This window comes from Acanthochromis polyacanthus, chromosome 9 (assembly GCF_021347895.1).
Source record: "Acanthochromis polyacanthus isolate Apoly-LR-REF ecotype Palm Island chromosome 9, KAUST_Apoly_ChrSc, whole genome shotgun sequence".
Classification (NCBI taxonomy): Eukaryota; Metazoa; Chordata; class Actinopteri; family Pomacentridae; genus Acanthochromis; species Acanthochromis polyacanthus.
Genome location: NC_067121.1, coordinates 9,566,715 through 9,587,185, shown reverse-complemented (window position 1 = coordinate 9,587,185; position 20,471 = coordinate 9,566,715). Strand labels below are relative to the sequence as shown.

The window sequence follows — 20,471 nt, the reverse complement described above, 5'->3', positions numbered from 1 at the left end:
TTCTAATCATCAGTTAGCCTTTCGACACCATTAGCTAGCACAATGTAGCATTAGAACACAGGAGTAGATAATCCATTAAAAATCAGTCGTTTCCAGCTACAATAGTCATTTACCGCATTAACAATATCTAGACTGTATTTCTGATTATTTTTGATGTTATCTTCATTGAAAAGAAATGTTTTTTTCTTTCAAAAATAAGGACATTTCTAAGTGACTCCAGACTTTTGAACAGTAGTGTATGTATTTTATAGTGTTTATATTTCTGACTTGGAATGGGAACAACTGGAACATTAGCAGCTTCCCCTCAGGGATCAATATAGTATTTCTGATTCTGTTGTCACCTACCAGTCCTTAATATCGTCTGCAAACAGCCGACAATGTCACTTCCTGTATTTCACTGTCTGCAGGCTGCAAATGCATGAATATAAAGCAAAAACAAGCACATTTCAGACAGTAGCTTCTGATGTAGTGAAGGGATTTCACCATGTATGTGTAGCTCAGCTGTCTGTGGTGAAGCTTCTCTGTTGTGTTTGTATTAATCAATAATCACCTCCACATAAGACTGCTTCTTCTCTGTCTCACAATGAGATAATGAACTGGGTTTTGAACCGTATTTAGCGGTTTTAATCTATTTTAAGCGAGGCCACGAGGATCCTTCTGCTTTTTTTGTGCTGTTTTGCCTTTTTCCTTTCCAACCCTTTCAGCTGCAGCACAGACTCATTCTTTGCAGCTTCCTCAGCTCTGTTACAATCTAATGCGATTCGGAAAAGATGCCGACTTTCCTTGGCCTTAATTGACTTGGGCACCGTTGAGGTGATGTGCAGCGTGCCTTAGTCGTTTGGATGGTTATGAAAATGATCAGTGTTTTCAGTCATATATAATTATCCCAGCAGGAAGCCTCCATTTTCCTGCAGGTATCACCTTAGCTGTCCCATTACGGTCGATATCAGGAGGCTTTCCGCAGCTAAAGTCTCTCATTTACCCGGCGGCACACCTCCCATTACCCACACCCACGGGCTGACATTTACAGAAGCCTCCTATTTGTTGTTACGGCGAGATGGTGAGCTATTTTCTGCTCAGCGGGGGCCTTTTTCTCATTCTCCCTCAAATTACTGTTTTTTTCCCCGTCGTCAGTTCGCCGTTATAGTCGATCTGTCTGCAACTTTGTCAACTTTTCTTTCTTTTCGGCACCAATTTCCCAAGATTTCATCAAGGCCACAGGAGGGCTTTATATGTTGTGCAATTCAGCTCCAGTTTACCTTTAATCCAAGTGACAGGCAGAAGATGCTTCGATGACAGTGATAAGACACTCTGACAACACTTTTACTGAACCGAGGCACGCAGAATAAATTGTGAACACGACCACAAATCTTGAAACACGTTTTATCTGTGAGATTTTCAACCCACATTGCAAACAAAAGTAGATTATGGTCAAGTGTTTGCAGGAATCATTAGTGTCAACGCCTCCCTGCAGATGCTGTAAAAGGGCAATATGTTCAGCCACCAACGAGGCATGAGAAATGTTTTCCAGCTATAATTTAAAGCCAGTTTAATATGTACTGAAGGCCACATGAATAATGTAACTCTGAATAGATCTATTTAACCTCAGATAGGTTTTCTGTATTTATTTGTTTTGCTCACAGCGCTGAGTTAGAGCTGGCAGCTGCAGTTTCATTTCCCCGCCAGGCAGATTTTGGTTTTCAGAAAGCATTGCCATCCTTGTTTTCATTTATCGTTTCATAATGTAGGCGTCGTCAAGCCCTCCGAGACCACAGCTTTGATTAAAGTCGGTATAAATTAAACTGACTTGTCTGGTAGCAAAATGTGGAGCGTGCTTAATGCTGCGTCGGGCAAGATTGTGAATTGTTGTATCAATAAATATATTTTAAAAAAGCAAATGTATCAGAGTGAAAAGTGCCCCTTGTTTGCCTGACTGAGGCCTGATTGAAATTCAGGCGTCTTGTGGACACTGTGCTGAGAAATCCTCTCCACGTACCGAGTGACAAATTGAAACTGAAAGAGAGGAAAAGAAAACAACCGTGATGGAGTGTTTCTGTCCACAGAAGGCTGAGACATCCGCCGTTAATCTGTTTTCTCTCTCGTGGTTTGGACGTTAAGTTCCACAGAGACGCTGAGCCGGTAAACGTGAGTACATTGTGTCAAAATAAAAGCATGTAGAGTTGATTGGCGGATGACATTTTACGTCCCACACATCAAATTTGAAATCATCCATTTACAAAATACTAAAACATGTGGTTGTTGTGTAGATTTACTTGTTCTGAGACCAAATCATAAAACACTAGGAGAAAAGAAAGTTTGAAAATATTATAAATACTACAATAGAAAATATAAACACCAAATAAGTCTGAAGTTCACCTTAAAATGCCATTTTTCTCTTGTCCCAACCACCCTGATAACCAAATTGAATTCTCCAGATTGAAATAAATATTGACTGATAACTAAGGTGTTAAGAATTATTTAAAAAAGCTTTTAATGATAACAATTGGCAAATTTACCATTGACTGAATTAAAATATAATTGGATTTCAACACAAATTCCAACATGATGGATATTATATTGAATAAATCCTGAACATACGTTTCCCTTTTTAAAATGTGCACACTTCTACACAATCTTGATTTTTTTTCCATCACCAAAGTTTTAATTAATAACCGAGAATTCACTTAAAGGCAAAAGCCTGAAAAAAGTATTCAGCAGAGAAGAATTTTAGTAAATTTTGGTAAAAGTTCAAGTGGAAATCTGGACTTTAACCATACAATTGTTGATTTCTTCATTTCTGAACGTTTATTTTTATTTTTATTTTTTTGCTTTTTTAAAAAAAATTTGACTGTCAAACTGCAAACAAATAACCAGGTTAGGGACGGAATAATCATTTCATTGTACAACATAAGAATAAATGATAGAATCCAGGTTCTGTTCATTTATGGTCATTTATTTACAGATTAACATGAAGCTGAATCCTCAAGTTTGTCAACACTCCAGAAACAAAATAAACCAACGAAATTCAAAATCATCACATCAGTAGAATAAAATGACTACTGACTGGAATAAAACATGATCATGTTTCCCCAGAAAATCCACCATGAAATACAAATTCTGTACATGTATCTCTGTCAAAGAAAAATGAAGTGCACATTTGAAAAATAACAACAGAGTTTTCTGTAACCTCACCTGGTTCCTTAAATGCATCACTAACATGGGATTGAACAAACATGAATTCAAATGAGAGGAAAACAAAGACAAGATTTAGAAACAAATTAAAAGTCACTCATTGTTACATCCTAATGCAGCTTTTAAATTGGAAAATTGTTTCTGAGATGATAAAATGTGAAAACATGGACATATTTACAATAAATGTTCAAAATAAAACATGGACTTCAAGATTTCATGTCTGAATCTGACACAGATGAATATTTCCTGTTTTTTGTTGATGTTTTAAATATTTCAGCTGTAAAAACTGTGTCACTCTGTGGTTCAGTGATGAGTCAGAAAACTTGTCAGGAACAACATAAACCTCCATCAAACATCACTTATTGTGTTCTGATGCTTTAAAATCAGACTCAACATGTTGCTGCTTTGAACCAACACCACAGCCTCATGGTGAAGTTTCAGCTTCATGAAAATCATCATCACAACACATGAAACCACCTCAAGTCCACAACGATACAACATCTGTTGTCTGATGTGTGTCAGGACTCAACAAAACGTCTTGACACCCAAACTGGATCGAATCACAGTTTCCACTTGTTGGTCCTGTGGAATAAATCCTCTTTACTGACTGAGAGCACAAACTACATCTGGACTGGAAACATCAAGAAAAATGAAAGTCATTTTTAGTGAAGAAAGTCAAAGATGATCAGAAGAAGAAATGAGAAGATCAACAAGTGCTGACAGTCACTGTTTGGTTGACAGTTGATCTCTGTGCAGTGTAGAAATAAAACAACAATGAGCTGTGAGCAACAATGATGGAGACTAAATGAGTGAAAGAATCAGAGACACAATCAGACTCACTGCACCTTCAGTCACCTCTGTCTACTTCAGTTCACACAACTTAGCACTTGATCCAGACCAACAAATCCTGAGTCCAGCATGTATCTGCTGAGTGAATGTGGTCTGGACTCTGTGGAGGAGAGTCATGGTTTCAGAGACGCTGTAGAAGGACAGAATACCTGCACTGTGATCCAGGTACACTCCAACTCTGGAGGACCGAGGACCTGAGACGGAAGTTTGGATGTTGTTGTGCATAAATTTATAACTGTTTGGGGAACAATATAATGCCCAAGATTTGTCATTATATCCAAATACATGTTCAATCCCACCTCCTGTTCTGCTGATATTCTTGTATGCGACTGATACATAAACTACTCCTCCTCTCCACTCCACCTCCCAGTAACAACGTCCAGTCAGACTCTCTCTACTCAGGACCTGACACCATTCAGTGAATCTGTCTGGATGATCAGAATAAGACTGTTGTTGATCCGTAAATGTTACTTTCCTGTTCCCTTCCGACAATAACAGGTTTCTGTGTGCTGTGTTTGGATCCAGAGTGATTTGACGTGAATACTTCAAGAATCCAGCTCTGGTCTTTGGCTCTGCTTGTGAATCTGACAGTGAAACATCCACTTGAGTCCCTGTCACTGAGATCTTTGTCCATGTGTCCCTCACAATGTCCTGTAGATGATCTCTGAGCTCTGACACAGCTGCTGTCACCTCCTCAAAGTGTCTCAGAGGACGGATGTCCATGCTGGATGAGTGTGTGGACTCACTGAGTGCTGACACTGAGGGGTAGTTGTGGAGAAACTGGTTGTGATCCTCTGTGTGTGAGAGCTGCTTCAGCTCAGCGTCTTTCCTCTTCAGCTCTCTGATCTCCTGCTCCAGCTTCTCCTTCAGCTCTTTCACTCCACTCACTTCAGTCTCCTGCTGGGATCTGATCTGCTGCTCCACATCTCGCCTTGTTTTCTGGATGAGATGGATGATGTGGGTGAACATCTCCTCACTGTCCTTCACTGCTTTATCAGCAGAGCCATTGATGGCCTCCATCTGCTGGTGGAGCAGCTTCACATCTTTCTCTCTGTCCTGGATTCTCTGCTGGATGTTTTGTCGACTCACCTCCAGCTCTCTCTGCCTCTCCGTCCTTTCTGCTGCAGCTGAGACTGTGTCGTGGCCTTTATGTTCATCCACAGAGCAGAGATAACAGATAGACTGCTGATCAGTGCGGCAGAACATCTTCTTCACCTCATCGTGGAGAGAGCAGATGTTCTCCTGGAGCTTCTTGGAGGGCTCCACCAGCTGGTGTTTCTTTAATGGAGGTGAATCATAGTGAGGCTGAAGGTGTTTCTCACAGAAAGAGGCCAGACAGACTAAACAGGACTTGAAGGCTTTCAGTTTCCTCCCAGTGCAGACATCACAGGACACATCTTCATCTCCAGCATAGCAGTGATCAGCAGCAGCAGCTTGGAGTCCAGTCTTCTTCAGCTCCTCCACTAAAACTGCTAACATGGTGTTTTTCATCAGGACAGGCCTCGGTGTGAAGGTCTGCCTACACTGAGGGCAGCTGTAGATTCTCTTCTCATCCTCTCCATCCCAGTGGGCTTTAATACACTTCATGCAGTAGCTGTGTCCACAGGAAAGAGTCACCGGATCCTTCAGTAGATCCAGACAGATGGAACAAGAGATTGTTTCTCGGTCCAGCTGAACTCCTTTCTCAGCCATTTCTCCTCTCACTAACAGCGACTGTGTGAGTTTCACTTCCTCCTTCCTGAAACTAGTGTGAGCTCTGATCTACAAATCACGTGTTCCTGCAGTGAACGGGGCCTGTCAGCTCTTCCACGTCACCACATGTTGGTTCCACCCATGTTCAAGGTGCAGATCTGAAGGAGAGGAAACCAGGAAATGTGTGGACAGAGTGGAGCTGCTGTCTTTGAGATCAGGAAGAAGAGGAGGGTTATCAGGCTGAGATTCATTCCAGGAAGAGGAGAGAGACGCTGAGTGTTGAACCTTTTCACAGCAGAGCTCATTTCTCATTAAACCCTCAGTTTGAAAAAGTTACATAGATTTCCTGAATGATAAAAATATGCTCATCAAAAATACTGTCATGAAAATATTATATACGAACACTATTTTAACTTTGAGTCACTTTTGAACCAACAACGATCCTGATCAAAACTGACAAATTTAACCCTTTAAATGCCACTTTGTTTACATAATGTCACCGTTGTTTCTTCTGAGAAACACAAATAACATTAATCATCTTTAATACAATTTGTGGCGAGTGATAAATTTGTTCTTTTGATTATCACAATCTGGGATCTATCAGAACTTATAAACGTTATTTCTGAGGTATTATAAGCAAACATACTCAGTCATTAACTTAAGAACATAAAATTATATATTTATATAATTTTTCAACTTTCACTTGGTTCAACTTTTTAAATATTAATTCAATTCAATTCAATTCAATTTTATTTATATAGCGTCAATTACAGTCAACTCGTCTCAAGACGCTTTACAGAACCCAAATGCCTGACCCCCAGAGCAAGCCCAAAGGCGACAGTGGCAAGGAAAAACACCCTTTTAACAGGGAAGAAACCTCGAGCAGAACCCGGCTCTATATAGGGGGGACCCATCTGCCTGCTGGCCGGGCGGGTTGAGAAGGACAGAAGAGGGCAAGGGGGAGGGATGGGAGAAGAGGGAGGGGTGGGAAAGCAAGGAAAACACAACACACATTTGGATACATGCATGACAGGATGTGTGACACAGACAAAGTATAAGCTAACATTGAAAACTGACTCATAATTTACTCTTATGATGTACGGCTCTGACATTAAACATACTCCATATATAGCTAGCAGTAAAATTCAAACAGTATGTAAGTTAGCATAACAGTATAGTGAAGGCAATGCAGAGTTGACTGGTGGAAAAAGGGAGTTGGAAGCAGAGGGCTGGAGGAAGGTCAGCAACAGCATCCCACAGTGGACATGGTGGAGACTGGACCAGCTGGTGGAACATCAACCGCAGATCTGAAGCATCCAGCTCTGGGACCAGGGACACTCGGAGAAATAGCACAGGGGGAAACAGAGTGAATGTACTGCAATAACGGTATACATATTAAATGTAAAGGTAGATAGAGAAGGGCTCAGTGCGTCAAGAAAAGTCCCCCAGCAGCCTATAGGCCTATAGCAGCATGACTAGAGGCAGAACGAAGGGACGTCCAAGAGGGAGTCAGCTGTGCAATGAAGACACAAGCCGAACCCCTGTGGGTCACCCAGTCAGCCCCAACTATAAGATTTGTCAAAAAGGAACGTTTTAAGCCTGGTCTTAAAAATAGAGAGGGTGTCTGCCTCCCGAACCCAAACTGGGAGCAGGTTCCACAGGAGAGGCGCCTGATAACTGAAGGCTCTGCCTCCCATTCTACTTTTAGAAATTCTAGGAACAACAAGTAAGCCTGCAGCTTGAGAGCGAAGAGTTCTACTAGGATAATAAGGTACTATCAGATCTTTAAGATATGATGGAGATTGGTTATTAAGAGCTTTATATGTCAGAAGAAGGATTTTAAATTCTATTCTGGATTTAACAGGAAGCCAGTGAAGAGAGGCAAGTATAGGGGAAATATGATCTCTTTTGCTAACTCCTGTCAGTACTCTCGCAGCAGCGTTTTGGATCAACTGTAGATGTTTGAGAGAACTATTTGGACAACCCGATAATAAGGAATTGCAATAGTCAAGCCTGGAAGTAACAAAAGCATGAACTAATTTTTCTGCATCACTCTGAGACAGAATGTTCCTGATTTTTACAATATTACGCAGGTGAAAAAGGAAGTCCTACAGACTTGCTTTATGTGTGAGTTAAAGGACATGTCCTGGTCAAAAATAACTCCAAGATTCCTCACAGTAGTACTGGAGGCCAATGTGATGCCATCCAGAGTAACTATTTGCTTTGAAAGCGAGTTTCTAAGATGTTTGGGGCCAAATACAATGACTTCAGTTTTGTCTGAATTTAGCAGTAGGAAGTTAAAAGTCATCCAGGTTTTAATGTCCTTAAGACAATCTTGCAGTCTAGCTAACTGATCAGTTTCATCTGGCTTCATAGATAAATACAATTGTGTGTCATCTGCATAACAATGGAAGTTAATACAATGCTTCCTAATAATATTGCCTAAAGGAAGCATGTATAATGTGAAAAGTATCGGTCCTAAGACAGAACCCTGAGGAACTCCATGATTAACTTTAGTATGCTCAGAAGAGTTATTGTTGACATGCACAAACTGGAACCTATCTGATAAGTAGGATTTAAACCAGTCCAGTGCTGTCCCTTTAATGCCAATTGAATGTTCTAGACGCTGTAATAAAATGTTGTGGTCGATTGTGTCAAACGCTGCACTAAGATCTAACAAAACAAGTATAGAGACTAGTCCATTATCTGATGCTATGAGAAGGTCATTAGTAACTTTCACTAGAGCTGTTTCTGTGCTATGATGCACTCTGAAGCCTGACTGAAACATTTCAAACAAATTATTCCTTTGTAAGTGTTCACATAATTGATTTGCAACTGTTCTTTCCAGAATTTTAGAGAGAAATGGTAGGTTGGATATCGGTCTATAGTTAGCTAACACATCTGGATCTAAAGTGGGCTTTTTAAGCAAAGGTTTGATGACAGCAACCTTAAAAGCCTGTGGTACATAGCCTGTTACTAGAGAGAGATTAATCAGATCTAACATTGAAGAATTAATTAAAGGTAAAATCTCCTTGAAGAGTCTAGTTGGGATAGGATCTAAAAGACATGTTGATGGTTTGGATGTAGAAACTGTTGAAATTAGTTCAGAGAGACATATAGGAGTGAAGAATTCTAAAGATTCATCAGGTCTAACAGCCAATTCAAAAGCATCTGTGACATTTGTAGGAAGGGCCAGATTAATTTTATCTCTAATCATAACTATTTTATGTGTAAAGAAGCTCATGAAGTCGTTACTGGTTAAAACTAAAGGAATACAAGGTTCAACAGAGCTCTGACTCTTTGTCAGCCTGGCTACAGTGCTAAAGAGAAACCTAGGGTTGTTCTTGTTCTCATCTATTAAAGATGAATAATAAGTTGTCCTGGCATTACGAAGAGCTTTTTTATAGATTACTAGACTATTTTTCCAAGCCACATACACTTCCTCTGAATTAGTGGAATACCACTTTCTTTCCAGCTTTCGGGATGCCTGCTTTAAAGTCCGCAGCTGGGAATTATACCAAGGAGCAAGTCTTCTCTGAGATATAACTTTCTTTTTTACAGGTGCAACACTATCAAGAGTTGTACGCAGTGAGGCTGAAGCAATATTAACATAATAATCCACTTCTGTGGGGGTAAAATAATAATAATTGCCTTCTGATTTATCAGTAAATGTTGCTGAAGTAAACAGTGAGGGTATTATTTCCTTAAATTTAGATACTGAATTGTCAGACAAACACCTACTGTAATGATATTTGTTCTCAGCTGCTAAACAATCCTTTACTTTAAATTGAAATGTTATCATAAAATGGTCAGAAAGAAGAGGGTTCTGGGGAAATACTGTTAACTCTTCAATTTCTATGCCATAAGTCAGGACAAGGTCAAGAGTGTGATTAAAACTATGAGTTGGTTTATTTACATGTTGAGAAAACCCAATTGAGTCTAATAATGAATTAAAAGCTGTTGTAAGGCTGTCGCTGTCTATGTCAACATGAATGTTAAAGTCACCCACAATAATAACTTTGTCTGAACTGAGCACTAATTCAGATAAAAAGTCTGAGAATTGAGATAAAAACTCAGAATAAGGAGCAGGAGGACGATATATAACAACAAATAAAACTGGTTTCTGAGCTTTCAAATTTGGATGAGAGAGACTAAGAGTGAGATTTTCAAATGAGCTGTAATCAGGTTTAGGCCTCTGGTTCAATTTTAAACTAGAATGGTAGATTGCTGCTACTCCTCCTCCTCGGCCTGTGATTCGAGGAATATGACAGTTAATATGACTAGGGGGAGTTGATTCGTTTAGGCTAACAAATTCTTCCTGCTGCAACCAGGTTTCAGTCAAACAGAACAAATCAATCTGGTGATCAGTTATCAACTCATTTACTAGCAGAGATTTAGACGAGAGAGATCTAATATTTAACAGACCACATTTAATTTTCCTGTCTCTGTGTTCTGTTGAAATAGTGGTATTAATTTTTATTAAATTTTTGTGGTTACTATTTCTTTTGTATATTTTTGATTTGTGTAATTTATTGAATTTTGGTGGTCGGGGAACAGACACAGTCTCAATAAAGTTAACTGAATTACTGGAGGGTGACAGCTGTGAGGAAACTGCAGAGAGGTGTATAAGACTACAGCTCTGCATCCTGGTCTTAACTCTGGGTTGTCATGCTTTAGGAGTACTAATAAAATCAGCCATATTCCTAGAAATGAGAGCTGCACCAGCCAAAGTGGGATGGATGCCGTCTCTCCTAATCAGACCAGGTTTTCCCCAAAAAGAGCTCCAATTATCAATAAAGCCCACGTCGTTTGATGGACACCACATAGACAACCAGCGGCGAAACGACGACATGCGGCTAAACATGTCATCGCTGGTCAGATCAGGCAAGGGTCCAGAGAAAACTACAGAGTCCGACATGGTTTTGGCGAAAGTACACACCGATGCCACGCTAATTTTGGTGACCTCCGATTGGCGTAACCGGGTGTCGTTACCGCCGACGTGAATAACAATCTTACTATATTTACGATTATCTTTAGCCAGCAGTTTCAAATTTGCTTCTATGTCGCCCGCTCTGGCCCCTGGGAGGCATTTAACTATGGTCGCTGGTGTCGCTAGCTTCACGTTTCTGACTATGGAGCTGCCAATGATCAGAGTTGGTTTCTCAGCGGGTGTGTCGCTGAGCGGGGAAAAACGATTAGAAACATGAAGCGGTTTGTGGTGAGCCGGGACAGCAGGCTTGAGTTTAGGACTGTTTTTCCTACGAACTGTCACCCATCCACCCGGCTGTTCGGGCGCTGCTAAGGGACGGCTAACAGATGCTACACTAGCTAAGCTATTGCGGTCCGCACCGGCTAAGGGGGCCTGGCTAGCTGCTAGCGGGTTATTTTCCATGGTGCGGAGCCGCGATTCCAATTCGGAGAGCCTCGCCTCCAGAACTACAAAAAGGCTGCACTTATTACACATATCGTTATCACTAAAGGAGGCAGAGGAATAACTAAACATGTGGCACACTGAGCAGGAGAGGGAGAGAGAGGGAGAGGAAGAGGCAGAAGCAGAAGCCATGCTAACAACACGACACAGTGCTGAAACAGGAAATGACGCAATACGCTCACCGTAACGTCAGACGTCGCCGGACATAGGATCCCAGGCTTACACACTGCACAAATTACAGTTAATCCTCAATAAACTTTTTTTTATAATACATGTGGTAATGACACGTTATGAAAGCTCCTCTTGTAAGCTTCTAACCAACATGCAACTTAGAGCATCTTTTGGGTTTTGTTCAACCTCAACACATGCTGTAAATGAGCTCTACGTCCAGTAACCACATTAAAAAAACATATTTGACTATGGGATTGAAACATTGTGGGGAGTAGGATGGAACAAAGCGGTTTCTTGCTCCTGTTGTGATGATGAAACTAATGAGCTCATCCCATGACCTACACCTCAAACCAGCTGCTTTGGCTTCAAACCAAAAACCAAGAAGAATTTTTAAAAACTGAATGTTGCTGAATGTGCCTTTCTGTATTTTTTGGCATTCGTGCATTGTGCATAATAAGTTAATCCAGAGGCCTTAATCAGTGCAGGTTAGGATCTGTAGCTGGCCCAGATCTGGAATGAAGGTGGGGTTGTAAAGGCTCACAGGGTTTAAGAATCAGACTAATTCCTGGTTTTCTGGGGTGCAGACAAGGAAGAATCACAAAGTGAGAGGTGATGTCCTTAAACACGCTTCATTTTTGACAATTTGGACATTTGTGTAACACTTCTGTCACTGAAATACAAAACACTCTGTTAAGATCCATTTTTACATATCATTTTTAACACAAAGTTATTTTTGTCATATGGAATACATTTTTTTTCTTTAAAGTCAATTTCATTCCCAAATTTTGCCCTATAGTTGTTGTCTTAGAAAACCTCTAACACCTGACATCCCAGATGTTCACCACCACCATGAAGTCATTTTTTGGTCACTAATAATTACCTAGAGATTCATCTCTGTGAGTCAAAGTTACATATTTCGATGGGGTTTTATCAGTTTTGTTTATTTTTTTGTTTTTTGTGCAAAAATAAAAAGCATTCTGTGTTTCCTGCTTCTGAAATGTGACAATTCTTTGTTTTTCTTTGGCTAAACAGTCAAATGTGAGGCTCTATTTGTGAAATTGCAATTAGAACAGATTTTTGAAAACTTAACTACTAATGAAACATTATTTGCAGCCCTATGGAAACATACAGCGTACGGTACAAAACAAATGTTCATTCATATCTTTGTAAACTTGCTCAGTTTTCACTTTGTCACTTTATGTTCATTGATTCAACCAAAAAAAACTCCTCCTGTGTGTCAAACATATATAGTTAGAAGGTTTTGTTTCCATGAAAAAATCCCTTCCTGCCCTGAAATGGCTTCGATGTAACTTTAAGTTGTGTTATTGGATTAAGTCAGCCGAACGTATTTGGATCAGAAATCAGATGTGAGGAAGAATAATGATCCAGAAAGTCTCATCCTGCACATTGACAGGATTTATTCTTCTAAATATGAATCCCTGAATGTCTGCTGACTGCACATGTTGCTCATGATGTAAAAGCACATTCCAGCACATAAAAAAACATCACATTGACTTGATTTTTAAAAGCTGTATTTGAACTGGAAGGATCTTTAACATCTAATTTCCAGATATTTAAGGCAGTACATGCAGACTTTACATGTGATAACGTTGTAGGAAAATAAATAAAACCATTTGTCTGAAGTTGCTTCATATCTAACAAATCCTGCACATATATTTTCCTTTAAAAATGTACATTTGTCTACATTCTTTGTTTTCCATCATTTAAATTTAAATGAATAACTGGGAAGTCATTTAAAGGAAAAGAACTGACAAAACGATTCAGCAGAGAAACTTTAAGGTAAATTTTGCTCAAAATTTCAGTGGAAATCTGCACTTCAACCATGCAAATGTTAAATTCTTCATGTCTGGATGTTTGTTCTTATTTTATTTTCTTAAAAGATAAACTGTCATAATGCAAGAAAAATACCAGGTTCGGGACAAAGTACTCATTTCAATGTAAAATATAAGAATAAATTCTATAATTCAGGTTCTGCTTCTTTATTGTCATGTTTTTGCAGATTAACACGAAGCTGAATCACAAATTTGTCAACAGTCAAGAAACAAAACAAACCAACAAAATTAAAAAAAAAAAAACAGGACATCAGTAGAATAAAAAGACGATTGACTGGAATAAAATATAATCATATTTCCCCAGAAAATAAACCATGAAGCACAAATCCAATAAATTCTGTACATGTGTCTCTGTCAAAGAAAATTTAAGGACACATTTGAATAAAAAGCAGAGTTTTCCATCACCTCAGCTGGTTCATTAAATGCATCACTAACATGGGATTGAATAAACATGAATTCAAATAAGAGGAAAACAAACACAAGACTTAGGAAAAACATTAAAAGTAACTTATTGTTACATTTTCACACCCAAACTGGATCAAATCACAGTTTCCACTTGTTGGTCCTGTGGAATAAATCCTCTTTACTGACTGAGAGCACAAACTACATCTGGACTGGAAACATCAAGAAAAATGAAAGTCATTTTTAGTGAAGAAAGTCAAAGATGAGCAGAAGAAGAAATGAGAAGATCAACAAGTGCTGACAGTCACTGTTTGGTTGACAGTTGATTTCTGTGCAGTGTAGAAATAAAACAACAATGAGCTGTGAGCAACAATGATGGAGACTAAATGAGTGAAAGAATCAAAGACACAATCAGACTCACTGCACCTTCAGTCACCTCTGTCTACTTCAGTTTACACAACTCAGCACTTGTATCAAAACCATAAATCCAAAGTCCAGCATGTATCTGCTGAGTGAATGTGGTCTGGACTCTGTGGAGGAGAGTCATGGTTTCAGAGACGCTGTAGAAGGACAGAATACCTGCACTGTGATCCAGGTACACTCCAACTCTGGAGGACTGAGGACCTGAGACGGAAGTTTGGATGTTGTTGTGCATAAATTTATAACTGTTTTGGTAAAAATATAATGCCCAAGATTTGTCATTATATCCAAATCCACATTCAGTTCCACCTCCTGCTCTGCTGATATTCTTGTATGCGACTGATACAGAAACTTTTCCTCCTCTCCACTCCACCTCCCAGTAACAACGTCCAGTCAGACTCTCTCTACTCAGGACCTGCTGCCATCCAGTGAATCTTTCTGGATGATCAGAATAAGACTGTTGTTGACCCGTAAATGTTACTTTTCTGTTCCCTTCAGATAATAACAGTTTTCTGTTTGCTGTGTTTGGATCCAGAGTGATTTGACGTGAATATTTTAAGAATCCAGCTCTGGTCTTTGGCTCTGCTTGTGAATCTGACAGTGAAACATCCACTTGAGTCCCTGTCACTGAGATCTTTGTCCATGTGTCCCTCACAATGTCCTGTAGATGATCTCTGAGCTCTGACACAGCTGCTGTCACCTCCTCAAAGTGTCTCAGAGGACGGATGTCCATGCTGGATGAGTGTGTGGACTCACTGAGTGCTGACACTGAGGGGTAGTTGTGGAGAAACTGGTTGTGATCCTCTGTGTGTGAGAGCTGCTTCAGCTCAGCGTCTTTCCTCTTCAGCTCTCTCATCTCCTGCTCCAGCTTCTCCTTCAGCTCTTTCACTCCACTCACTTCAGTCTCCTGCTGGGATCTGATCTGCTGCTCCACATCTCGGCTTGTTTTCTGGATGAGATGGATGATGTGGGTGAACATCTCCTCACTGTCCTTCACTGCTTTATCAGCAGAGCCATTGATGGCCTCCAGCTGCTGTTGGAGCAGCTTCACATCTTTCTCTCTGTCCTGGATTCTCTGCTGGATGTTTTGTCGACTCACCTCCAGCTCTCTCTGCCTCTCCGTCCTTTCTGCTGCAGCTGAGACTGTGTCGTGGCCTTTATGTTCATCCACAGAGCAGAGATAACAGATAGACTGCTGATCAGTGCGGCAGAACATCTTCTTCACCTCATCGTGGAGAGAGCAGATGTTCTCCTGGAGCTTCTTGGAGGGCTCCACCAGCTTGTGTTTCCGTAACTGAGGCACATCATAGTGAGTCTGAAGGTGTTTCTCACAGTAAGAAACCAGACAGACTAAACAGGACTTGAAGGCTTTCAGTTTCCTCCCAGTGCAGACATCACAGGACACATCTTCATCTCCAGCATAGCAGTGATCAGCAGCAGCAGCTTGGAGTCCAGTCTTCTTCAGCTCCTCCACTAAAACTGCTAACATGGTGTTTTTCATCAGGACAGGCCTCGGTGTGAAGGTCTGCCTACACTGAGGGCAGCTGTAGATTCTCTTCTCATCCTCTCCATCCCAGTGGGCTTTAATACACTTCATGCAGTAGTTGTGTCCACAGGAAAGAGTCACCGGATCCTTCAGTAGATCCAGACAGACGGAACAAGAGATTGTTTCTCGGTCCAGCTGAACTCCTTTCTCAGCCATTTCTCCTCTCACTAACAGCAACTGTGTGAGTTTGACTTCCTCCTTCCTGAAACTAGTGTGAGCTCTGATCTACAAATCACGTGTTCCTGCAGTGAACGGGGCCTGTCAGCTCTTCCACGTCACCACATGTTGGTTCCACCCATGTTCAAGATGCAGATCTGAAGGGGAGGAAACCAGGAAATGTGTGGACAGAGTGGAGCTGCTGTGTTTGAGATCAGGAAGAAGAGGAGGGTTAATATGACAATCAAAATATGCTCATCAAAAATACTGCAATCAAAATCTTACATATAAACATTATTTGAACTTCGACCGAGTCACTTTTTAACCAACAACGACCCTGATCAAAACTGGCAAATTTAACCCTTTAAATGTCAGTTTGTTTACATAACGTCACACTCTCTTCTTTTGAAAAAACACAAATAACATTAATCAACATTAATGCAATTGGTTTTGAGTGATAAATATGTTCCTTAGATAATCAAAATCTGGGATACGTCAAAAGTTAACATTAATTTTTGTTGTTATTATTATGATTATTTTGTGAAGCCAAAGCACTCACTTAGAACATAAATACAACAACTACAATAATATGACAATTTCATCTATATATCACCAATTTACAACATATGTCATATCACAGCGCTTTAATTTAACTTTTATTTAACCAGATAAAACCCACTGACATCAGGATCTCTTTCACAAAGATGACCTGAACAAGAGCTCAGCAGCACATCTCATAAAAACACTTGATGGCCATAGAACAAGACATCATTGGTACATCCTTCCCAGCGCTACTCAATACAACAAAGAGAAGCCCCAGACCTTTTAAAGGGATTGGATTTGTTGTAGAAAACTCGCTCAGAGTGTGGTATCAAATTAAGAAAGCATTTAACTTAACAAACACTTTTATTTTTGCCCCTATTTGTTATAACCATGCATTTCTCCCTTCTCAGTCAGATTCTGTTTTTTCTGTTTGGAGAGAAAGAGGCTTGGTCACACTAAAAGACTTGTACATTGATAATGCTTTTTCCTCGTTTAATCAACTCAAAGAGAAATTTGAATTGCATCTATCTCACTTCTTCAGATATTTGCAAATCAGGAACTTTGCTCGTATAAGTATTTCAAACTTTGAAAGATATGAACCCCCAGATGAAGTCTACTCTTTATTAACAAATGAACCTGAGTCCAAAAGGCTGGTGTCGATGTTTGTAAGTGTGTTTGAAGCCAAAACGGCTCCAGATACACAGCACCTGAGAGAGCGCTGGGAAAGTGAAATAGGCACCGCTATTTCTGAAGATGCATGGCGTGAATGTCTTCGCAGCATACACACATGTTCAGTTAATTCCAGACATCAGCTAATTCAGTATAAGGTGATACATAGACTCCATTACTCGCGTGTTAAACTGCATTCATTTTTCCCGTCCTCATCACCGCTATGTGTAAAATGCAAGTACTCAGAGGGAACACTTGCTCACATGTTCTGGTATTGCACAAAACTCCGTACGTTTTGGTGTGAGGTTTTCCATTTTTATTCAGAAGTTTATGGACAGGACCTCCCTCCAGACCCGGAGACAGGCATTCTGGGCTGGTCCAAACAACTTGAGGCTTTTAATCGCTGGAAGGTACTGTCAATTAAGTATGGAATGGTCATAGCTAAGAAGATGATTCTCAAAGTATGGAACAAGGAGATGTCTCCTAGTTTTGAGGCTTGGCTCATAGAGTTTTCAAGTACATTGCATTTAGAGAAGATTCGATTTGAGATTGCTGGGAAACCAGATAGATTCCATCAAATATGGCAACCGTTGCTTGATCACATTACACAATGTGGAGGACCCTCATGACACCTCAGTTATTTTGATTGTCTTTATTTGTTTATCTTCATATTATTTTAAAATGTGATTACAGTTATAGATGTCCACAAAAATGTGTCTGAGTACTGATGTTTTTTTTGTTTTGTTTTGTTGTTTGTTTGTTTTGGGTTATTGTTGTTTTTCTCTTCTATCTTTTTGTTTTTCTGTTTTTTCTTTTCCTAACCTGCTTTGTGGGAGAGGGGTGGGAAGAAAGGGGTATCTGTTCGGGTTTGTTCTGTATATTTGAAAATAAATATAGTATTTGTAAAAAAAAAAAAAAACAACACTTGATGTAGTCATTTTTAAACAAAGAACAGATGACTCAACAATCCATAGTTACCTGAGGATTCCCTATGAACAAGACATCAGTGATGATGGGGAAAAAACAAAAACACAAAATCTTTAATGTGGAGGGAAACAAAACAATCCTCCAACAGAACCAGGCTCAGGGAAGGCAGCCATCTGACTCCACCAGTTGGGGTGAGGATGGGGGTGAGAGGGATGGAGATAGCAGGACAGCAGATGAAGAACAATGTGTGTTGGTTGAAAATCTTGACGCGAAATAAGTCAGTGCTTGACTGTCACCAAAAACCTTCAACATTTGCCGTTTATTTCCTAAAAAAGATTAAAACCTTTGAAGCATTTTGTTCCTGTTGTGACGTAGTGATGACAGAAACAGTAAGAAACCCGTTTTTCTGTGAGCACAAAGGAATCATAAAGGAAGGAACCACTGTTGCTGAGGTATTGAATACTGAATTTTAACTTTTGAAAAAATGTATTTACATTGTAGATCCATAATCATATATCAATTTAAAATGTGCTAAAAACTGTAAAATATCTTTTAAAAATTCACACTTTTACCTCTGTGAAAACAGTTATTTTAGAGGTCTTTGCATTGAAATTAAAATTGTGTGCATTAAGGAATGTAAATGGTCTTTTTTTTTTATCTTTTATTTGACAGCTTTCCCCTATTTTGTTAAATTGCTGACAATATCTCATGAAATCACAGGAAAAAAAAACTTAATTTACATGTTAACAGACCAGCTGTTTGGTTTTTTTAAAGTCCTGATCAAAACTCTGCAGTTTTAGGAAAGGTAACTCCTGTTTTTATAACTTTGACCATAAAATTACTTTATTTTTAATGCATTTAAATCTAGAAAAATTCCATATTTTGCATTTGCTGTTAAATGAAACTTATGAATATGTAATAAATAGACAAAATATTTTTTGTTTGTTTTTTGAAGAGGCCAAAACTGTTCATAATGTCCACACCAGAAATCTGTATTTTTACAAATTCTCAGATGAACTTTTCTTACCTGTTATTTCACAGATTTTACCCATTTTGTTAAATCACAGAAAATATCTAATAAAATCTAAAAATGAATAAATCATACATAAATGAATAATATCGATATCAACTACCGTTATTTTTTAAAAAGGTGATTTCTTTTTTTCCTGGCATTGTACTTTAAAGTTACACTTTTTTTTTACAGCATTAAAATCTGCAAAAATATCAATATGCTAAAAAAGTTTGGTGTCAATTGAAAATAAAAAATATATCTACATAAAGGCATATAAAGGTACATTTTTTTAACTGTTATTCTACAATTTTTCACTGGTTTGTTAAATTATAAACATCTAGTAAATTCACACAAAAAGTACATATTTAAATACTGACTGTAAAAAAACACCAAAACTGTACATAATGTCTACATCAAAAGTCCATATTTTAACAAGTCAAATATTTACCATTATTTGAAAGACAGAAAAATATTCATATTGGAGATTAAAAATAGTATTTTTTCTGATATTAAAAACAGCCCAGAACTGCAAATAAAAAAGTTGACTTTAATATTTGTTTTTTTAAAATAAATGTTAATTTAATTTTTCAAATTGTTTGACTGTAAAATGACACTATTTGTTCCTGTATTAAATTAAGGAAAATATCATAATTTTACAGATGTTTGTCATTAATTGAATCAAAAATAATGTACCTAAAAAAATCGTAAATAACGTTTTAAAACTGTTGTTTTTCTGGTTTTATCTGTTTCTCTTTAATCACAGATATTATTTTGTAAAAATGTAGAAAAAAATGGTGTTAATTACCTAATTAATAGAAAGGGAGACGTTTCCATTCATTTTGATGTCATCAGGGCAGCTTCACATACCTCTGTCACCACCTGCACTGTTTTTATATATCATCACATTTGTCATCATCACGATAGTCTTTACATACATACATTCATTGTGTTTGTATATAATTAAATCCATATATGCATCCCAACTGATCCGCATTTCTATTGATCCGCATTGACAACAGGCAGAGAGTCAGAGTCTGGCGGTAAAGTTCCGTTACTGTTCCTGTTGTGAGGCTGTTTGAGTCTCAAGGTCGGAGCGCCGTGATGGATTATTACTTTGCAGGACTTTGACTTGTGTGAGACAGAGACAGATTTCAGTGAATCCGTTTTTTTCTGGCTGAAGCTTCAGAGCGGCTGAATGAAAAATGACCTCCGACTCGTCCTGAGCGCGACAATGAACAGCAATCAGAACCTCCCTGATCATCGTGTACGATCAATGCCCAGGACTTTACCTTCTTGTTGACACGTCTGAGACAGAGTAAACAACACAAGAATCTGACAAATCGCACTGACAGGTGGCAGATGTAAGAAAAATGCAGCAAACATATTGACCATGTTGACCTTAAACTCACTGGGAGGTATAAAATACACTGTTCTATACTGTTTTTGACATTAAAACTTTCTATTTAATAATCACAAAGGGGTGTACGGGTGGAGTAAGACTTCTTTCTGGGTTTTCCTACATCATCTAAACAAAAAAAATTAAGGTTCAAAGTTACTTTATACCTGTGTTCTGCAGAAAAATGATTGCATTTGGCATTGTATTACAAA

The 20,471-nt window shown here is 38.9% G+C and overlaps 3 protein-coding genes across 8 annotated transcripts in view; all 3 read right to left on the bottom strand.

Moving 5' to 3' along the window:
- LOC127535340 (tripartite motif-containing protein 16-like) overlaps positions 1–5,897 on the bottom strand; it is a 520,629-nt gene extending 514,732 nt beyond the window's left edge. Inside the window, exon 1 of one of the 2 annotated variants that reach the window (XM_051953158.1) lies at positions 4,048–5,897. In XM_051953158.1, coding sequence (XP_051809118.1) covers positions 4,054–5,733 — 1,680 coding nt within the window. In that variant the 5' untranslated portion in view covers positions 5,734–5,897 and the 3' untranslated portion in view covers positions 4,048–4,053. The remainder of the gene's footprint in view (positions 1–4,047) is intronic. The other variant, XM_051953159.1, reaches the window with a different exon arrangement.
- Positions 1–16,133, bottom strand: part of LOC127535341 (tripartite motif-containing protein 16-like) — a 149,836-nt gene extending 133,703 nt beyond the window's left edge. The window contains exon 1 of one of the 3 annotated variants that reach the window (XR_007944190.1): positions 14,073–16,133. Coding sequence is in view for 2 of the 3 variants with exons in the window: in XM_051953160.1 (XP_051809120.1) it covers positions 14,033–15,712 (1,680 nt within the window). In the remaining variant the exon portion in view is untranslated. Of the gene's footprint in view, positions 1–13,842 lie in introns of those variants that run through there. The other 2 variants (XM_051953161.1, XM_051953160.1) reach the window with 2 other exon arrangements.
- The window catches only part of LOC127535343 (tripartite motif-containing protein 16-like), a 599,330-nt gene that overhangs the window by 514,744 nt on the left and 64,115 nt on the right, over positions 1–20,471 (bottom strand). The window contains exon 2 of one of the 3 annotated variants that reach the window (XM_051953165.1): positions 13,843–14,026. The exons of the other annotated variants lie outside the window; for them this stretch is intronic. The gene's annotated coding sequence lies outside the window, so the exon portion shown is untranslated. Of the gene's footprint in view, positions 1–13,842; positions 14,027–20,471 lie in introns of those variants that run through there. 3 annotated transcript variants of the gene reach the window in all.